General features: G+C 38.8%; 1 protein-coding gene across 1 annotated transcript in view; it reads right to left on the reverse strand.

Moving 5' to 3' along the window:
• EP300 (EP300 lysine acetyltransferase) overlaps nt 1–14,712 on the reverse strand; it is a 68,442-nt gene that overhangs the window by 25,626 nt on the left and 28,104 nt on the right. The window contains exons 4-12 of the mRNA XM_090272373.1: nt 14,241–14,502; nt 13,511–13,624; nt 12,164–12,409; nt 10,110–10,203; nt 9,397–9,534; nt 7,867–7,984; nt 7,014–7,191; nt 3,241–3,318; nt 2,724–2,833 (exon numbers count right to left, since the gene is read on the reverse strand). Of these exons, the coding sequence (XP_090128499.1) occupies nt 2,724–2,833; nt 3,241–3,318; nt 7,014–7,191; nt 7,867–7,984; nt 9,397–9,534; nt 10,110–10,203; nt 12,164–12,409; nt 13,511–13,624; nt 14,241–14,502 (1,338 nt within the window). The remainder of the gene's footprint in view (nt 1–2,723; nt 2,834–3,240; nt 3,319–7,013; nt 7,192–7,866; nt 7,985–9,396; nt 9,535–10,109; nt 10,204–12,163; nt 12,410–13,510; nt 13,625–14,240; nt 14,503–14,712) is intronic.

Below are 14,712 nucleotides of genomic sequence, written 5' to 3' on the forward strand. Positions count from 1 at the left end.
TGCACACAGAAAAACACAGCTTCGTGACCGCTACCCTACTAGAGCAGCTGGGACCACCAACTGCTCTGGCCCTGCTGTGGGGAGGGTGGCGCGGTGGGAGACGAAGGGGTGCGACAGAAGACTCTCACACCAAGATAATGGAGGAAAGTCTCATAGCTTATTTAAAGAAAAAATCCAGAGAAATTTCAAACAAATTCTCTGGTACATAAATGCATCTAGAACTCTGACAAGAGTAGATAGAGGGAATCAAAATTTCTCGAGACCTTTGCTCACATCTGTGGCATTGTAACAGACAAAACTATAAGACGCCATAATGGGTACAAACACACGTAAATTCTCACAAGTTGTGGCTGAACACATTGTAACACTCAGGTCCACAATGACTGTTACATTTCATTTCTAAAATTACCCCAAACAAATACAAGCCTTTAGTAAAATATTATGGAGTACCAAAAATTCCATAATCTAAGAAAGGTGTGTGTATTACAGATAAAAATAAAGACTAGTAAGACTCCTCATTAAATATGGAAGACGTTATGCTAGACAACTCCAAAAAGGCTCAAGAATTAGAGGCACAAGCTAACTGTGAAAGACAGGCTAAGGGCCGGGGGCCAACCAAAGGTTGAGAACAGGATTAGAGTCTGCAATAGGTGCAATGAGATGCTTAGACTCCTAGCTCTCCAGTTTCAAGGAACAAGTTAACCGCCCCTGCATTGCAAAAGACAGTTTCCTTCCTGGGGAAGACAGGCATTATGGAAGAGAGGCGATTATGTCAAAGTTTGTGGGCTACTAAACACTGAGACTCCAGGGGAAGGGGAATGATTGCGCTTATGAGCTTTCCAGTACTATGACTATGAAGGGTATTTGGAAGCACAGCTCCCTCTTTTTTTTAAATAAGATTTTTATTTATTTATTTTTAGAGAGAGGGGAAGAGGGGGAGAAAGAAAGGGAGAGAAACATCAATGTTTGCCTCTCATGTGTCCCCGACTGGGGACCTGGCCTGCAACGGAGGCCTGTGCCCTGACTGGGAACTTAACTGGAGACCCTCTGGTTCACAGGCCGGCGCTCAGTCCACTGAGCAACACAGCGAGGGTGGAAGCATATCTTTGTTGTGGAGTTTATTTTATATAGATTATCATCAAGTCAGTTCTTAACTAGCTTGGATCCTGTTATAGATATATATCTACACACGCACATTTTAGAAACCTGGTTTTTCAACTTAAAGCTTTCAAGCCATCATATAAGTTCTCTAATTATTGCTTACAGAGCATTCCAATTTACATATGTACCATAATTTGACTAATAAATCCTCTACTGTGCATTCAGGATATGGTGTTTTTTCAAGAGTATATAATGTAACATCTTTCACATGCATTTTCTTCAAAGTATATCCTTTTATAGTATCTCAATAATTATTTCTGTAGGCTAAATTCCTAAAAGCAATTTATAGATAAAAGCGACAGGTGAGGCAACCCTCCCCTCCACACCCCCACTCTTATTAGGGATTTCTGGACCCAAGGGTAGGTAGGACAACAACCATGCCCAGCCTGAAGCAGCTAGAGGAGCACGAGACCTTCGCCCATTGTCCTTTATAAGATTATAAAGGGTCTTAAGTCTGAGAGGGGGGGATTGTTATATTTTGTTTAAAAAAAATTAATTATTAAAAAAAAAAAAAGAAGAATATAGGAAAGGGTGAAGCCAGAGAACTTATATGTATGACCCATGGGCATGGACTGGGGGGTGGGGTGGTGGTGGTGCTGGGCGGAGGGGAGCAAAGGGGAAGAAATTGCAACAATATAATCAATAAAATATACTTTAAAAAAGTGACAGGTGAAAATTAAGACTTCTAGAAGAAACGTTGTAGGCAAGAAGGGACTGGCAAGAAGTATTCAATGTGACAAAAAGCAAAGACCAACACCAAGACTACTCTATCCAGCAAAACTATCATTTGGAATGGAAGGGCAGGTAAAGTGCTTCCCAGACAAGGTAAAGCTAAAGGAGTTCATCGTCGCCAAGCCATTATTGTATGAAATGTTAAAGGGACTTAAGGAAAAGAACATTATGAACATTAAAATGACAACAAACTCACAACTATCAACAACTGAATCTAAAAAATAAAAGTAAAATCCAACTAAGCAAACCAGAATAGGAACAGAATCATAGGTATGGGGATCATTTGGAGGGTTATCAGCTGGGAGGGGGAAGGGGAGAAATGGGGAAATGGTGCAGGGACTAAGAAGCATAATCGGTTGGTACAAAATAGACAGGGGGAAACTAAGAATAATATAGGAAAGTGTGAAGCCAAAGAACTTATATGCACGACTCATGGACAGGAACTAAGGGGGGTGGGACGGCTGGAGGGAAGGGGGGTACTGGGCAGAGGGGAGCAAAGGGGATAAAATTGGGACTACTGTAACAACATAATAAAATATACTTTAAAAAAATAAAAGGAAGTAGATACTACTTTTTTTAAAAAAGACTTTTAGAGTTCACTGCCTATTTATTCTAACCTCTGAAACACATGTAGTCATTTAATCATGTCTCTATTAGGGCCAAATACAAAAGAATTACAGAAAGAATCAACGTTAAAGATTAATCACTTACAGTTAGCTTTTTAAGCAAATGTGAGAATTTTTGTTTATGAAGTAGAAACAAAGGAAAAGGATTTTAAAAATGTCAGGTAAAGACCAAAAGAGATTATTACCCAAAGAGGTCAAACTTACTGGGTTCAGAGTTCCAGGCTGAGCTAACTGTCCATGGTGCTGAAGAGGAGAGGTCTGCCTGGGTCCAATAGGGGGCTGGGGCATATTCATCTGGCCAAATTGATTCAAACCTATGAGTAAGTGTAAAATATTATTAGCTCTGAACGTCTTCATGGAATCGAAGAATAAAAGAAAGTTTTTATCAGGACAAATAAAGAAACCTGTTTTCAACTGTGAATGAATCCGTTTAATTCACAGTAGCCACAGAAGGGCATTGTTAACATAAAATCCATTTTGGCCAGTTTTTGAATGGATGCCTCATCATTTAATGTCTTTTGCCCCTTGACCTGCTCCTCACCCTTCCCTTCCTCTCCTATACTCCAACTCCAAAAGGTTTTCAGATTTCTTAGGCAGGTAATTACGATAGCTGCTGCTGTCCTGAGGCGAGAATCCTGGTGGTAAGTATAATTTTGCAGTACGCCAGGGACTCTGGTAAGAGAGACCACGGTTCACTGCGTGGATTTCTTCTGTAACGTACCAGGTTGTGGAGTTATCCGAGGCATCATCTGGTTTGGCACACTGCCACGGACCATAGACGGATCAGGCAGAGGGCCGTCTAGAATGGAATAGAGAAATGGTTAGAAATGTGTCTTTTTCATCCAGCTTCCATCCCTTAAAAAAAACAGAAAGCTCAAAATACGTTTAGTGATTTCTTGAGGAATTCAGCCTGAATCACAAAACAAAAACTATGAATTAGACAGGACTCAAAGAAAATGTTAGTTCTGAAATATAGGGGAAAAAACCCTCCAAATGGGTTTAGTACATTTCTGTATGAATGGTAAAATAATGTAAAATCTTAAAATTAAAAAAAACAAAAGCAAACACAAAAACAAAAACACACCACAACCTACTGTTAACACTTAACATGATATCACCCGACGAAGCACGTGTCTTTGGCTCGTCTGCAGCACACTACCCCCATAGACAAGGGCCTCGGGTTTTGGGCGGTAACCACATTGGATTGTGTAACCCAATAATATGCGCTTCTGTGCATACAAGCCCACTGTGAACACTGACTTTTAAATAACATACATATTATACCACACTACATATCATGCATCTCTTAAAATAAAGGGAAATTAAGAGATTAAAATGTGAATATATAAGGTTCTAATGTTTTCTTGGATTATGTATACATCCTATAGTGCAGCATTTCCCAATCTTTTTCACTTCATTGTGAGCAGAATAAGTAATTATTTCGATAGCACCCTTGGAAAAAGAAACCATGCATTAGTGACCCAGCTCTACCCTGTCCACCCCCATCCAAGGTGCCAGCACACACTGTGCTATAAAGACGAGCCCACCGCTTCAGACAACTCTCAGATTTTGCTATCACTTTTGTTCATTTAATAAAAATGATCCCACAACTATGTGACTTACTGCAATTCAAGTTTATAAGGACTTACAACTAATTACAGTCAAATTAAAAACTGAAGAATGCTGAACACTTAGTCATATAACCTTTAACTGCAACTGTGCAAGACTTACAAAATTACGTGAGCTATGTTCACTATACAAAACTTAAGAGAACAGCAAAAAGAGATAAATATCTATTAACAGCTTTAATCTTCTAAATATGTATTCACATACACGTTATACAAAACAAAGTTCTCAGCTAACAATATGAGGAACCTTTTCTCCTGTCAATAATATGGACAGGTACTACAGCCACATGCCAACAGGGGCCAGGCAGTTAACCCCAACGAGTGCAGCGGACTAAGCACCCGGAACAACAAGGAACACGGAGGACTGTGGGGAAGCAGAGAAAGCACAGCCTTTCCAAAGAGGAAGCCACTGCTCTAGCTACAGACAGACAGCAGTGTCCCCGTGGGAAAGCCAAATCTGCTACATCCTTCGATTTTTATAGGCAGCCCGAAATCCAGATTTAAATATGTGAGACTAATCAAATGGAAAAAATAGAAACACAATCCTACTGCCTCCCTACATCTGGCTCAAGCACTTTCGCTTACAACTATGATGTACATGATTTATTTTTACTGACTGCATGGCATGAATTTCTGTAAAATTTACGTTTGGCTTACTAGGTAACAGTTTCTTTAACCATAAGAAACATCTGATGAACATTTGAAGAAAGAGTTTGACGATAGCTTTTAAGATAAATATTTAGAGACCAAATGTATGTATACGTATAAAACCATTAATTAAATGTTAGCCATTCATATTTAAGTACTTAAAAAAATTTTTTTATCTATTTTTAGGGAGAGGGGAAAAGGGAGAGAAACATCAATGTGTGGTTGCCTCTCACGCACCCCCAACTGGGGACCTGGCCTGCAACCCAGGCTTGTGCCCTGACTGGGAATCAAACCTGTGACCCTTTGGTTCTCAGGTCGGCGCTCAATCCACTGAGCCACACCAGCCAGGGCCATATTTAAATACTCTTAATGCAAAATAAACACACTGATCAGACAACGAAAAACCTTATAAGACACAACACTAAGTTATATAGAAATCCTACCACCACCACAAGAAACCAATGTTAAAAGATTAGTATTTATTTCTTCCAGAACTATTTTCTGGGAATATGCCACGATTAAAAAAAAAAAAAAGTCAATTATGTTACATATACTTGTCTGTCATCAACTTTCTCTTTAAGTCTTTACATTAAAAAAAAATTGAGTCAGCCCCTGGCTGGTGTGGTTCAGAGTGGGCTGAGTGCTGGACTGTGAACCAAAAGGCCGCTGGTTCAATTCCCATCTCTCACACATAGAAGTTTCTCTCCCTGTGTCCCTCCTTTCCCCTCTCTTAAAAATAAAATCTTTTTAAAAAATTGTTTAAAAAATGTACACTGATATGACAACTGTCACAATAGAATCTAACAAATTCATTTTGAATGAAGTTAAAGACAACTAAGCGCTACTAGAGCCATCTTATGGAAAAAAACAAAAGAACTTTTTGGCCAACCCAATAGCTGTCATCTCCCTACTGGTTTGATGTTTGTTCATTTGTCTGTTTAATTTTCCTTTTTACTTTGTACCATTTAAAATAAAGCTATTTAAGTCCTACCTTTGGCTTTGTTATTGATAATATGGCTTTTAATTTGGTCAACACTTCCAATGCCTTTTCCATCCTCTGCTTTTTGTTTTAATTTCTTCTGTGCAGCAATTTCTCTTCCGAAAACTTGTTTTTCAGAATAATTCTTCAAATACTTTTTCTATTATTCTGATTGTGGCTTTCCCTTGCAGTTTTAATTTATCTACAAGGACCCCAGGGTGGATCCTTCCTAACTGTTAATTATTTCCCTCTGTATAGGGAGTAGCAAGATCAGGCTGTGCTGTTTGCTCAAAGAGGGTAGGAGAATTATAGCCTGACCATCACCTTTAAAAGTACAAGGCTTCTGATGGCTGGTTAAATCTGCCAGTCTTCCCAGTACTGGAGTGGAAAGGGAATGCTTCGGGGATGCCTCAATTACAACATTCGAGTGCAGGGCTGCATGGTTACTTTAGCAATACAGTCCTGGGGCACTTTTAGGGTGTTTCTGTAATATAAATTTGGCTACTATGACATTTCTGTGTGATTATACAATTATTATTTGGAATTAAATTCCTAGAAATGGAACGACTGGATTTAAGGGCATGAACAACCATTTAAATGCTTACCAATAGCACGTAATTTTTAAGTCACGTCACTAACGCCCCTTTTAACTTTTAGAGACAAAAAAAGACTACTAATTTTACTTATTCTTTCATTTCCTTTTCCCACTTTTCTTCGCAGATGTTTCATCTACTTTTCCCCTTTCAGGTTATATATTAAGAAAATCAGTACCTTTAATATTGAAAATATCTTCCTTGGTTTGCCCATTATTTATGTTGTCATTCTTTTTTTGTTAAAAAACATTTTCTTGATTTACTTTGAGAGAGAGGGCAAGGGAGAGGAAGACAGGGAGAGAAACGTGTAAGAGATACATCAATCAGTTGACTCTCGCACGCCCCCAACTAGGGGCCTGGACTGCAACCCAGGCATGTGCCCTGACTGGGAATCAAACCAGCGATACTTGGTTTGCAGGCAGACGCTCAATCCACTGAGCCACAGCAGCCAGGGAAAAAATCTTAAATATACTACTCAGCTATACTGTTTTTACCAAAGGATGAACTATTTTCTTTGCAAGGACAAAAAAATAAGTCATTCAAGAACTCTACAACAGTAGCATAAACTAATATAAATTTATGACTTTGGTGAGAAACCATTTATTACCAAATTTCCCCCAAATGAAGCAGAAGAAAAAGCACTTACTCGAAGTCATTCCTGGTTGCGGCTGCCCCATGTTAGGCCCTGGATTCATGGAAACCTGCACCATGCCGGCAGCACTTGGGAGCATGTTGCCTTGCTTTTGTAGCCTAGTCCTTCGTTTTTCTTCTAGTTCTTTCTGGATTTTATAGATCTTCTCAGCTAGCAGGTGGTAGTATTCCGCCTTTTTTAATTTTGAAAATAAAATAGAGATGAGGAATAAAACAAGAATTACCATTCGGTAACAGAAAAAAAGTGAACTAAGAACAAATGTGAGCTTCATTTACAGAGGCAAGCAACAACAAAAAAGAGAAGAACCTAATGTACTTTCTTAGATCATTCCCAGTATGAGCTCATTTCGGAATGATCAGGCAAAAAGCAGCTACATTACAAATCTACATAGTAAAGCATGACCTCTCAAAGTGGGTTTACAAAATACGTGCTAGGATTTTATAGCACAGGCAAAGACTATGCTAAAGAAAGTGCCAATTTAGTGAAGAAAGTTCAAATGATGTAGAGAAACTGCAATACTACTTGAGATGAAAATACTTTGCAGCAGATTTACCATAGTCTAGTGAAAATAGCACAGAGCTGGAAACAGCTCAACTACTTTAGTTGACAGAAGGACAACCCAGATAAACTGCCATGTGAGTGCAATATATTCTTAAAATGTAAAATTCTTGGTGACATACACTTTAAGAAGAAAATTACTTTATTATCTTAACTATGTAATGGGAGTAAGATAGAACAGCTAAAGGGTATCTGCAGAAGTACATGCTACCTAGAGAAATAAATGAAGCAACCAGAACAGGCCCATTTCTGACTTCGTACAGAAAAAAACAAACCAACAGGTGCTCACTCGATTATTTGCAGATTCATACATGTCCCCTTCCACTTTCCGGGCATATGCAACTAGGTTTTCCATCCGTCTGTCCTTTAAAGCAGCAGGATCCGGAGTAGGAAATATGGCTTGAACACTAAGAAGACACAATCCTATCACTATTATATCACATCAATTTTTTGAATGCATCACAGAAATGTACAGTACTTTAAACTTTAATTAGTGGTTTCTTATTTTTGTACAATGTACAGATTGAATAAAATTTAAAAATGAGGGGCGGAATGTGCTCTAATACTGACAAAAACAAAATTGTGGTAAACAAAAGGCTTTCCTGATCAGAATGTAAGAAATGACTCCATATATATACTCTGGCCTCTAATTTGGAGAAAAAAATTATACCGGGCAATTTGCATCAAGGAAGTGAAGAGACCTAACTTTTGTTACAGTATCAATTAGCAACAGCCTTCAGATCCTTCTACTTTCCTAACTTTATTCACAGCACAGTAAAATAAAACTTAATCATCACTATGAAATCTTACAAGATCAAAAACTTGAAATAGAGGGGTCAAAAATGCATGATGAGTCAGCTACATGTCTTTTAATCTGTAGCCATTTCGTACGAAATGCTTGGGACAAGTGTTCCTAAAAACTGACAAATGTGATTTCTAGACACTAATTTTATCATCTGGATATCTTGTTTTCAGTTGTATAATACTTGAAGGAATAAATGGAAATTTGAAAGAATACTTGAGCTGATGAAAAACAAACAAAAAAACCCAAAAAACCCACAAGTATATAATAAGCTTTTACCATCAAGCTGTCAGATGATAAAACCCCAAATAATTATCTCTGTTCATTAAGTGAAAATTTTGGATGCAATGAATGAAACTCCTATTAAGCGAAGGGGGGAAAAAAAAGACTGCTTTCTCCAAGAATTAAAAATATTGTGTGCTGTTTGAAGTGTACACTCTGTAATCAGTGAGGTCCAGCCTCTATCCTCTCTGATATTGGGTACATTACATTTTCCCACTATAGGCCTTTCTCTTCATTATCCTAGCAAGCACTCTTTAAATAAGACAGTGTGAGGAACAGTGCGTGATATGTACCAACTTCTCAACAAGCAGTGCAAGCCACTTCACAAAATATTGATATGTGTACTTTTGGAGGATCAGAAGGATCATCCTACCAGACCCACCTTGCCAACATAGTAAAAGCTTACCAGGGATAACAAAAAGCATTTGCACTGCCATAATCTAATGAGATGAGACCTGGTTTTTCATCAAATTCTTAAAAGTAGTGACACTAAAATGAGTAATTTTTAAGTCATATATTTATTACTGACACAAGGCAAAAAGATCAAACACTGTTAAAGCTGGAAGACTCCTAACAAATGATGGTGGAAAGACTTGAGAAGGAGAGCGGAAGTATATTAGCAGCAACAGCCAGGCTACAGAAAAACCAATATTTCTCCTGTGATTAGGTGCCTGGCAGATTGGAAATGTGGGGATGTGATAACTTCTTATGAACAAGACATGCCTACAATCTTACAGTTTGTGAACAAGATGATTTCGAAGATCCTGAGTAATATCTTCATGCCACTGTTTCCGAATCCCAGTGCTGGATGGCTGAGCTGCTGTTGGCATAGGACCCAGGGAGGCGACACTGGGGTTTTCACTCATCATTGGGCTTTAGAAAGGAGCGGTGAAATAGTTTTAGTGAAGAGGTAGGGAAAGTAAGATTTCACTTAAGTCGAGTTGAAAGTGATGACCACAATGGGTCCAATTCACTGTGACAAGTCTGTTCACTACATAAAGAAGTCTGGAGGAAATAGTGTACATGTGTTTGTTTCTGTGAGGGAAAGTGTTAATCCACAACGTTTCAGTGCGTGGAGTAGAGGGAGATGATGTGGGTGTAGAAGGCCAAGTCTTCTGTTATCTGACTGTGCTGTCACTTTGACACAGCTTATCCCAGGAAATTCATTGGCCAATGGACTAATTCTTAACACTGACATAGCAAATTCATTTATTTTTTAAGTAGCTGCATACTTACAACTTACTAATGCATATGGGAAGGTGCAGTTTACCCCCCAAAATTGGTATGATTTCAAATAGGTTATAGAAAGCCTGAAAGTATAGATGTAAACATACTGTCTTGATTCATCAAGGATCTCTTGAAGTTAAAAAAATAAAACTAAAACACTATAAGACATTTTAACAAATATCTTAAAAACAACACAGACCAAAAACCAAAATAGAACTTACTTTTGAGAATTTATGGCTGAGTGCAACATTGAGTCAGAAAGGAGATTTGACGGTTGAACTCCTACACCTCCATTTACTCCCATAGGACTAGCGTCTAAAGTTGAAACAAAAAACGAGACAGAATATTTTAGATACAAATACGAAAACAAGCAAAAAAAAAAAGGAAAAAGAGTGAAAAGCTGTAAAAGCACTAGAAGAAAATACCACAAGAAATTTTTATCCTTTCAAGACCCCAAAATCAGAAGCCATAGGACATTTAGAAATTTGAGAAATAATCATCATAAACAAAAGTCAAGCAACAAATGACAAATCAGGAGGAAAAAATACTATCAGCATATATAATAATTATTAGCAGTAAAACCTAAAATTCAAGGAAGATAACTCTCATAACATGGGGAAGGAAGGGAAAAAAAGGTCATCTCTTAGTTTGCTATTAAGAAAGAAAAAAAAAAAAAAAAGAGGGGGAAAATGAAGTCGTTACATCTCTTTCTATTTTGAACCCCCCTTTCATGTACTTTTAATAATACATAAAAGCTGAAAAGACAGAAATGCTCTTTATCCCACTGTCTGGTCTATTTTTTGTTGTTGTTGTTATTAGGATTTCATTTTTCTTCATTTTTACAGGGGAAGGGAGGGAGAAAGAAAGGGAAAGAAACATAGATGTGCCAGAGAAACATCAATGGGGTGCCTCTCACACGCCCCCAACTGGGGACCTGGTCCGCAACCCCCGCATGTGCCGACTGGGAATCAAACTGGCGACCTTTTGATTCACAGGCTGGTGCTCAATCCACTGAGCCACACCAGCCAGGGCCAGTTTTTAAAAACTCCTCACACAATAATTATCTAAAAACTTAGCATTGCTTGTCATCAAACAGTGTACACTTCCTTAAGTTAAAAACAATAAAAACCGACAAGGTTACATTTCTGGAAGAGTAGTGTGACCAATTTTCTTTTCTAATTTAGACAAGCCAATAACGGGCAGGAAGTAAAGACTACTGCAAATATTAATAGAAGAATGAAAATTGGATTTCATAGAAAAAAGTATGGTGGATTATTCAGAATCAGGCTATTTTCTAGTTAAAGAACTTCATCACCACAATCAATTTTAGAATAAAAGTCAAAGTATTAAAAGTACAAAAAGTCATGGATTTATCACCAGTGCTGGATATCTAACTATTTAAACAAAATGGAGTGACTGTTCAATTGCCTAATAGAAAAGGGATAATCACAGAACAAATCTCCACTACCACAGACTTAAAGAGAAAAAATATCCCTAATTAGGCTATTAAAACACTGCTTACTCTTCCCCTTCCCTCTCAGTCATATCATAGGAAAGTTAGGCCAACGAGTGAATTCAATAAACTATTTCAAAAGGTACACTATTTTTGCTGCTAGATATGTGCAAATCTCTATTAACAACATCTACATTCATTTATACACATTTCAAACCAAAAGAATGCGTCAAGCCAAAACAACAATTTGCTCGTGCAGTTTCAAAGAGCAAAAAAGCCCTGGCTGGTGTGGCTCAGTGGATTGAGCATCAGCCTGTGAACCAAAGGGTCACTGGTTGATTCCCAGTCAGCGCACATGTCTGGGTTGCAGGTCAGGTCCCCAGTTGGGGGTGTGCGAGAGGCAACCACACACTGATGTCTCTCTCCCTTTTTCTCCCTCCCTTCTTCTCTCTCAAAAAATAAATAAATAAAATCTTAAAAAAAAAAAAAAAGTTATATTGGGTATGGAAAGTGAAATATGACCACATTGTGTTAAATAGTCTGTTATAGAAAACACACAGATCCCATCACTAGAAATGAAAGTCACATACACATAAAAGGAATTAGAAGGACATAAGCCAGTAGCAGTTGCCTCTGGTATATGAATTAAAGTGGATAGCAATCTTATAAAAATTAATCATGTAACAAAAAAAAGTAGGGGGTGAGACAAGAGATAGGTATACTCACAGAGACTAAAATAACCTAAGGAGATAACCCTACATTTTACATGGCATTTACAGACACAACCAACACTCACGTACTGCCAGGAAAACACAAACTTACTCATGCTGCTCATGGACCGCAAGCCTTGCGGAGACTGCCCGGACTGCTGGCTCTGCTGGCTCTTCGCCTGTACCTGGGGCTGTGCCGCCATCTGGTTGACTTGGTAAGGCAGTCCGAGGGCCGCGTAGGCCCTCTCTATGGAGCTGGGGTCAATCTGGCTGACAGTACTTAGGCTGGGCGTAGGCTGCTGACCCACCCCCAGAGAGCTAGCATTTCCAAGTCCAACTGGTGCCCCAGTCAGAATCGCTGCAGAAGACACAAGATGCGGTATTACAACATTAAAGGTGGTTAAGTGAATTTTAAAAACCACAAAAATTACTGCTTTGCATTTTCCCCCCATTATTTACTTGAAAAAAATTTTCTAGATACAGAACTGACTGGTCAATGGGAATCAAATCACTAGCATGGAAAGTCTTCTGATCCGGAACACCCAAAGCCTTCCTACGAGCTAGGTCCACGTTCCCAGCAGCCATGCATCAGCGCCGAGAGCCACACCAACGCCCACACTACGGCACTGCCTCTGCCAGCGTGACAGGAGTGGCGGCACTTCTTTCTTACTTCAACAGTGAGCTACTTGTTATTTCCTCCCTTGAGTGAACTGTCTGCTTCCTAGCCTCAGTTTTCTACTGGGCTGTGTATGGCTTTTTCATTAATTTATAAAGTTTAAATACTTTTCCATGTGCTGCATTATGTATTTCCAAATTTGTCTTTCAATCCCAAATGCTTAATGTCTGGTTTCGAGAGCGGAGATTTAATAGCTGCACTTAAATCTTTCTGCTTTTTATTTGCCTTTTTTTTTAAGAAAAGCTTCCCGTTATCTCAGGCTTCTAAAAATAATTTCCATTTTTTCCTCTTTAAATAATTTTGAATTATCTAAATTTTTAGATCGTGGGTAGAGTAACTTCCCCAATGTTAAAGCAATGATCTTTAAAGTTTCCATGAATTAAAAAATGGAACATAAATTCACCTATCGTTTTTATAAAAATATGTTTCTGGATCTTATTTTAGGTAATAAGCAGTTGAATTCTAACCTCATTAATATGAAGTTAATGAAAAGTGATAATTAGGCAGTTATAGGAACTTCACACAATCAAATTCGTTAAATCCCACCAATTGTACTGGGGAAAGTCTAAAAATACTTTTGGTAAAAAAGCTTCAAAAGAACCATGGCTCTGGCTGAGTAGCTCAGCTGGTCAGAGCGCTGTCTCGATACGCCAAGGTTGCAGTTCGGTCCCTGGTCAGGGCACACACAAGAAGAAACCAATGATGCCTACATTAGTGGAACAACAAGTCTCTGTCAAAAATCAATTTTTAAAAAAATAATTAAAAGAAGATTTAATCACTTACACTGTTGATTTCTCTTGTCCCCAGCGTTTTTAAGGGGCAGACACACAGGGCAATCATGCCTCGTACAGTTCTTCCAGTGCGAAATGATTTGTCGAGAAGACGCACAGTGTGCCACTAAAGAGAAGAACCAAATGCAGGTTACATTTTTACATCTGTATTAGCTAACTTACTGATCACTTAACAAGTGCCACAGATGCTATTAACATTTCATCTTCACAGCCCTTCAGGGTAGCTATCAGCACTCGTATTTTATCACTGAGAAAACAGGCAGAAAGTGGGTAATTTGCACCCAGTCACAGAGTACCCAAAGTGGGGTTCAAACTCAAGCAGTCTGGCTCCAGGGCCTGCATTTTCCACCAGCAAGCTGTGCAGTCTATTTTATTCTAGAAAACAGATTTCTAATGACTCCACAAATACACAAACTGTATTAAGTCAGGTAACACTTTTAGTATTGGGCTACATATCGTTGGCAAACCCTCAATAATATTATTTAAAGTATGCTACGCGGGGGTAAATCAAATCCAGTAAGGATCATCTCAGGAAGTCCTCTAAAAACTCTCTTCTCCTACCACAGCCCTGGATGCTTACGCACAAATGACGCTCTATTTCAGACTCTCCTACTACAGAGGGAGGCAGCAGTAGTAGAGGAGGCTCAGAGTTGATCATATTCTTTCTCCTCTCTGATGTAAATATTAATTGCTGAGCACACAAGCCCTTTGAGCTCACTCACCTTGGCAGGACTTGCCTGACTGGCAGTGTGTCATATGATTTAGGACATTTTTCATTGTGCGACAGTGGGGAAGGTTGCACTGCCTTACTTCCCCGTTAGCCTGCTCCCGGCGCTGGCACTTGTGAGCATGCAGAAGGAGAACGAGCTGCTGCTGGATGAGTTTGCGCTTCTCTGGGTCAGCCGTGTGGGCTCCAGAACCCATCCCTTGGGCTACTGGAGTCACAAGGCCTGGCTGCTGGACCTGAGGGGCCTGCTGTTGGCCCTAAGGGAGAAAACAATAAAGGTACATTTAATGTTAGGTGTCACAATGTGCTATCTCTTCAATAAATCTGAACCTGGTCATTTTCAATTAAAACCTTTAAGAATAGTCTACTATAAGCCAGACTCCATTTTTTGACACAGGAGATTCCAAAATAAATAAAAATACTCCTACCATGGACAAGTTCAATTTAATAAGAAAACAAAGTACCGT

The sequence above is a fragment of the Furipterus horrens genome, unplaced genomic scaffold (genome assembly GCF_987537825.1).
Source record: "Furipterus horrens unplaced genomic scaffold, mFurHor1.1.pri manual_scaffold_4, whole genome shotgun sequence".
In the NCBI taxonomy this organism is placed as follows: domain Eukaryota; kingdom Metazoa; phylum Chordata; class Mammalia; order Chiroptera; family Furipteridae; genus Furipterus; species Furipterus horrens.